This window comes from Gavialis gangeticus, unplaced genomic scaffold, assembly GCF_001723915.1.
Source record: "Gavialis gangeticus isolate Ggan-Ray unplaced genomic scaffold, GavGan_comp1, whole genome shotgun sequence".
Classification (NCBI taxonomy): domain Eukaryota; kingdom Metazoa; phylum Chordata; order Crocodylia; family Gavialidae; genus Gavialis; species Gavialis gangeticus.
The window spans coordinates 143,563,329-143,570,006 of record NW_017729032.1 but is presented as its reverse complement, the minus strand read 5'-3'; the positions used below and the strand labels follow the sequence as shown (position 1 = coordinate 143,570,006).

Sequence of the window (6,678 nt, the reverse complement as noted above, 5' to 3'; positions counted from 1 at the left end):
AGGTAGTTGAAGACTGCTATTAAATCCCCTCTCAGCCTTCTCTTCTCCAAACTAAATAAGCCCAGTTCCATCATCCTGTTCTCATAAGTTATGTCCCCCAGCCCCCTCACCATTTTTATTGGCCCTTGCTGGATTCTCTCCAATTTGTCCACATCCTTCCTATAGTGGAGGCCAAAAACAAACTACATTTTACTTCAGAGCATGCATTACTATAAATAAATAATAGAAACTAAACAATAGTTGACCAAATGGTTGACCAAGATTGCGTTGGTACCATGCTATTCTTGCTGTCCATTTTTTGCTCATTCAACTCACGCAAAAATGGGACATTCTCAGGCATTCTCCTAGTCAATGGTGCAAACTAATCAATCCATTCTGTTTTGCATTTTCCTACTCTGTACACCTTCATTCATTAGATAAATGCTTCCCGTTGGTCTATTCATCAATCACTTCACCTGTGCTCTGGTGGGAATAGCATGGGAGTTCTGTTTTGAAAAGATCTAAACATGGCCCTAGATTCTTCTCTGCAATGTGCCTATTTTGAATGTCAGGGTGTTCTCCCCTGGCACAGAGCTGACCTCAGGGCTTCCATTCTCTTCAGCTCCTTGCCTCAGAAAGAAGAGGGGCACTTGATCCCCACCTGCAGTGCCATCCATTCAGGGACATTGGCAGCCAGCATGAATGTTAGAATGTGCTGCAGGAGTACTTTTAATACTTTTCAGGGGACCAGTGTAGTGCACAGCCAGTCTGAGGATGAGTGAATGGCAGATGTTGCTTGGAGCTTTCTATGCATTTGCCTTCTCCTGAAACATGCTATGCATTTCTTGGCCACATATGAGGAACTGGGTCAGTATTTTGCACTGAAACAAACCATATTTTCTCACATACCATATGCCGCCAAATAAAGTACCTTGTTTTTGAAAAGCAGAATACAGAAAAAAGATATTTCTTTGAAAATACTGGTAAGTATGGGATTTCTCCAGGGGAAAAAAACAGGCAGCTGCACTTGTAAGGAAGCAACACGTTACAACTGCTCTGTTAACCCCCTAGCAGAAGGATTTACAGGTGCTGCTGACTAAGCCAAACTACCCAACCTCCATTTTCTTCTCAAGCTGGTCTGGGTGAGCAGCCAGCAGCACCTGCCAGGTCATCCCAGGGCCCAATCCTAGCCAGCAGCACCTGAGGAGTCAGCTGGGGACCCAGCCAAATGATTCAGCCCCAGGACCTGGGGCTTAGCCTCTGCAGCATGAATCTCTGCCCTCTTCTCCCCTCTGCGTGGCCAGGCTGGGGCCAAGCCATGCCCCCGTTTCCCTCTGCAGAGCCAAGCTACACCCCCTTTTCCCACAGAGCCAGATTGGGGCCATGTCATATGGGGCCGGATTGCGGCTGGGCCATGCCCCTTCCTCCTGCAGGGCCAAGCAACACATAACGTGTAGCAACATAACGTGTAGCAACACAGAACACTCACAATTGGAAAATGAGTTGCCACGGATTACCACACTTATTTTATTTTGAATGGAGTTGGGGGGATAACATATTATGTGTTTGCATGTAAAAGGTCAGCCTTGAAGTTCAGGGGGTACTGGACTGAGAGGCTAGAGATCTGGGTTCTAGACCAGTGTTTCTCAATCCATGGATCACAACCCAAAAGTGGGTCACAAGAATATATGAAAGGGTTGCGAACAAGCTTTAAAAATAGATCAAATAACTTTGAAAATGGATTCTCATTTAAAGGAGGAAAATATGGGAAACCAGAATTCCAGCCTGCAGGGAGCTGCTTGGGGCTCATCGTGTCCTACTTACGCATCCCCTTGCCCCACATCCTGGGGGGCTGGAGCCTGGCGGTGGTGGGTAACAGGTTGGGAGTGTGGGGTACAGGCAAGGCCAGGGGGCTGTTTTCTACTTAAACTATTTACTGGGTTGGGACTGGTCGTCACTGTTTATAAATGGGTCCTAGTTTAAAAAAAAAAAAAAGGTTGAGAACCACTGTTCTAGACCATCTTTTGTTCAGTGGCTTCTTTTGTGACTAGGCAGGCCTTTGTTACCTTTCATACCCTTCCTCTTGTCAAGGGCTTTGAAGCACAGACACTGTGTATATAGTGTAGCTTCAGCCTCTCTAGGATTTTTACACGCTACCGTATTGTCAGTAATAATAAGGTTGTTAGTAAATGCTGACTTTTTCATGCCAATCAATTGTACACTATCCTGGCAGTTAATGACAGGTTGCACATTTCTTATGGGTGAATTAGCTAATGAATTTAGGCTTGTTGTAAGCCCTCATCATTTCACAGAAAACCTAACCTTGTGTCATGTGTGTTTTTGCTTTCTGATTTCAGGATGAAATTTTGACTGTCATCAGGAGAGTAGATGATAACTGGGCAGAAGGAATGCTAGGAGACAAAATTGGCATTTTCCCCATCCTCTATGTTGAGGTAAGTTTGTAGTTACTTGGGTGTGCTTTCTTTTACCTTTGGTGTTTGTTTAAGCTGGCACCAGGTCAGAATAACCTTGGAGTTTCTTAAGAGGCAGACTAACTATTTGAGAATAGCTGGAAAGAGAAACTTTTTTTCACGTGTTTTGCTGTTAGCTACCCAATGAATACACTTTTATCCTCGCCAGTTTAATTTTAAACCAGCTGACAGGATGTGTGCCTGTGAACTGTCAATGACTTCCAATCAGGAGCTTTTGGTTTAATCTCAACCATACAGATGGAAAATAGGAGAGGACAATCACAATAGAGGATTTTACTCTGCAGCTTGCTTTGCAGTCACCTTAGAAAAAGAATGTGCTGATAACTGCACTTTCCATCGCCCTGCATTCCATTTTCCATGGCGTTTCCTGTTCTTTGCCTTCTCTGCAAACTATTTATGGTTGTTATCAGAAAGCACAGTAGGAGCAACTGAAGTAAGGGCTGGCTATGCTTTGAAAGCATAGCCCTTCACTGGGAGCAATGTAGGGCCCACTGCCCTAGCAAGAGCTCTAGTGGCACACCCACTGTGCCACCCTCTCATAGGTGACACTTGTCGAGATCCCCAGCTGATATAAATCAGGACCACTGTATTGTTTTGAATGGAAGTACACTGGTTTACGCTAGGTGAAAATATTTGGCCTAGTGTATGCTCCTACCAAAACCCCAGCCAGCTCACCTTTGGGGTGATTAATAGAGCTATCCTGCAAAGGAGGCCATCCTAATTGTGGGGGTCTGCACAGGGAGAAAAGACTCATGTATCGTACAAATGGAGGGTTTGAAAGTGTTCTGCACTAGCCTGTAGCAGGTCATTGCTGTGCCTCTGCACCTCTTCTGTAAGACTTTCATTAATATTTTTGTTAAATATCTTCATATTGCATGTATACTTGATATTTCCCTTGAAAGATTTGAACTGTATTTTGAGCACTTTCTTTACACAGTTTTCATTTCAGAATATCAGTCTGCATCTGTTTTCCTCCTCACAGGCCAGTTCAATGCATCCTTCAGTGCAGGCAACTTGTATGCGTCTCGTGCTTGGGTAATTAATCTGTAGTGTGCCCTGCTGCTGTATGTCCAGTACACAGAACTGTCTTGGAATGGGCCTGATCTCCGATGCATGCTGGTATAAGTCCACTGGCTCCTGCAGAGTCATTTCTTACTTAACATCTGGGACTGACTGCAGAATCTAGCCCACTGTGTGCAGCATTAATGTGATGTCCCTTAGAAATCAGTGCTTCTCTAAATTTCTTTGTTAATGACTTGAGACAAAACAAAGATAATTAGCACTGTAACTGCCTGATTATTAACTTTGACAATGACCAATTATAAGAAAGCCATTGTTAATATAAATTGGATTCAACAACTGGCAAGAACTATATTAAATGCGAATGGGTAGTCTCTGCTGGAAAAAACATTTGTTTTGTAGAAACTAATGACTGGAGATTTTTCTTTCTTGGTAAGCAAGGCAACTGAGCAGGACCTAAGCACATCAGCAACACAAACCTGAAATTCCCCCCGCTGGAAAGGCCACAAAATCCCTTAGGCAACTCAATTGGTTCAGCATCTGCATTTTGGACTACAAAATTCCTTGTGTGCCTGAACTCAGGCTCCAAAGCACACCCAGACATACCCTGCATTGAGTACTGAGAGTCTGTAAATAGCTAGGCAAGAGCAGACAAACAGGTTACAGAACCAGTGGAAGACCTTACAGCTTTTTAAATAGACCTGAATGCGGAGCTGTGGAGTGCTCTCAGAATCAGAAATTTCATTGCTGCAGCGTGCTGCCTGCCTTATGCATCAGCTTTCTTGGGTGTGCTTATAGAAAATGATCTTCAAGTGACTGTGCAAATTAATTAATATACTTTGCCCTGGCTGCAGCTGCAAATTTCAGGTGAAGTAGTAGAGGAAAGTGCTGTATTCACCTGGAGAGTCTGAGTATAATCACCACTGAGCTGAGTCTTGTAACCACTGAGGGTGACTGTTTTCACATTCTGATATTTCTTTGTATGGTAAATTAATGGGGATAGAATATCTAGATCTAGCCTTAATTTTTACCAAAGAAATGCTTAAACCCTAAAACATTCAGATATCTTAGGCTAAGATCTTCAAGACTACCCGTGAGATTATGGGTACCCATGATTTACCCATGTGAGTATTCTTTGCTTATATGAGCAGTCCATTTGGACTGAATGGGATTGCTTCCATGGATCTGTCTGGGTATTTATATCATGCTGCTTACAATGGAATCTTTAAGGACTACTGACAGGAACAAGTACTGATGGATTTTAAAACACTAGGCTCTCACTAGGTAATTCATATTTCTACCACCCATCTCCACTGACTGCCCAGAAGTCTGGAACACCCCTAAGGCATGAGCAACATTCCCTACCTTGAAGTAATGGTTTCTGATGTCCAAGCCTACTATCGCTGGACAAATAGCCCACGTCCACATGTGGTGTGGACCTTTGGTTCCCTAGTAACAACTAGTGCCTCCACACCTTGTGCCATCACTAGTTGTCCCTGGGGAATGCCCATGCCACATGTGCTTTGGCGCTCAGTAAGTTACCCTGGGTGGGATAGAGGAGGCTGGGGCCAGCAGCCTCACCTGGGGTCCTGAGGGCCACCTAGAGCTGCAACCACAGCAATTCTGTCATACAGAGCCTGGCTGGCAGCTGCAACAGAGCTCCAGGTAGCCTGGCTCTGCTTTTGAGCGGCACATACTGCCCCCATGTGCGCCACCCCACCTTTTTTTCTGCAGGTTTTTTTGACCTCTGAATATCCAGGGGTCAGAAAAATCCACTGTGCTGCTCCGTTGCAGCATAGAGAACAACTGAATGTATGGTACGTGGCACTGCAGATGCATAGGTGGTGGAAGAGGGGCTACTGGGGCTCAGCCTCCCCAGATGCAAGGCAGCAGGTATGGCCACAGGGCATCTCGACTGCAGGCTCCCAGCTGCTGCAACGCTGGGGAAAGGAGTACACACTCAGAGATGTAGCTGGGATTACAGCCAGCCAGGATTGTAGCCTGCGTGTGTGGCTGCCCAGCACGGCAGGCAAGTTTTAGTCTACTTTCTTTATGAAGGGGAAGGGGCTTTGAGGGAGCAGATAGAGACCCCCCCAGGAAGGAGTGGGGCAAGGGTGAAAGGGGCTCTGGCCAGGACAGGGCATGCATGGTACAATCAAAGCCCATCAGTACATCCAGGGGCACGGGGAGTCTTCTGCTGCTGCGTGCACCGCAAGGGAGAAATTTTGCCTCATTCAAGATATTCTCTGCCTGAGAGGAGGAAGAGAGCAGCATCAAAGCAATATTGTAACTGAGCAACAAAGAGCATTAAAAATAAATAAATCAACATGTATCTTCCTTTTGCAGTCCTTTAGGACTCCTGGATCTCTGCAGTATCATTTGCAGTTATATATGAAGCCATGACATTTACCGTACAGTATGGTTCTTTGTACTCCTTTACATTTCTAAGAGCTATTGTTGAACCATCCAATCTGACATGGCAGGAAGTGTCATTGTGGCATTAGAGCCCATTGTGCCTTATTACTGGTGCAGGTGGAGCCTGATTCTGGGCTCCCCCTGTACCAGAAAGAAGATCGCAGCTGCTGTTATCTCCCAGCCTTAGGAGTGTATGAAATACCTGGGGCTGGGAGACCACAGCTGCTGTGTCTTGCAGGACCAGAGGTTCCACACACCTCTGGAGACTGAAGCCACCAACTGCCAGGACCCACCTGGATCCCAGCATGGGGAGGCAAACAGCAGGGACCCAGCATCCACAGCTAAAGGACACTGGGTCCTGGCAGCTACAGGGTGTTGCCAGGACCCAGAGTTAGCAGCTCTTGGAGCTGAGGAGTCCTCTCAGTTGTGGGTCTCCCAGTCGCAGCTAGACATGGTGCAGCCCTGTGGCTGAGAGGCTTGTCAGCTTATGCAGCTCTCTCCCATGGAGACTATCCATATTAAAGCTCAATATCAATCTATAAAATTAGTATACATTTTCAAGGTCTAACTTTATAGATGGTTGGAGCTTGTATGGCATGATTGGTAAGGCTGTGCAAAGCTTTGGTAACTGATTTGATTTGGAGGAGATTCGGCCCGATTCGGGGACTGAATCTCCAAATCCAAATTGAATCAGGAGAACCGAGTAAAAGCTCTGAATTGGTTTGAAGCATCTGAATCAATTCAGAACAGCTTTGGAAAAGATTCCGCCAAT

At 45.6% G+C, this 6,678-nt stretch overlaps 1 protein-coding gene across 1 annotated transcript in view; it reads left to right on the top strand.

The window, feature by feature from the left end:
• The window catches only part of SH3RF3 (SH3 domain containing ring finger 3), a 162,651-nt gene that overhangs the window by 23,091 nt on the left and 132,882 nt on the right, over positions 1–6,678 (top strand). Inside the window, exon 3 of the mRNA XM_019523841.1 lies at positions 2,337–2,432. Within this exon, the coding sequence (XP_019379386.1) occupies positions 2,337–2,432 (96 nt within the window). The remainder of the gene's footprint in view (positions 1–2,336; positions 2,433–6,678) is intronic.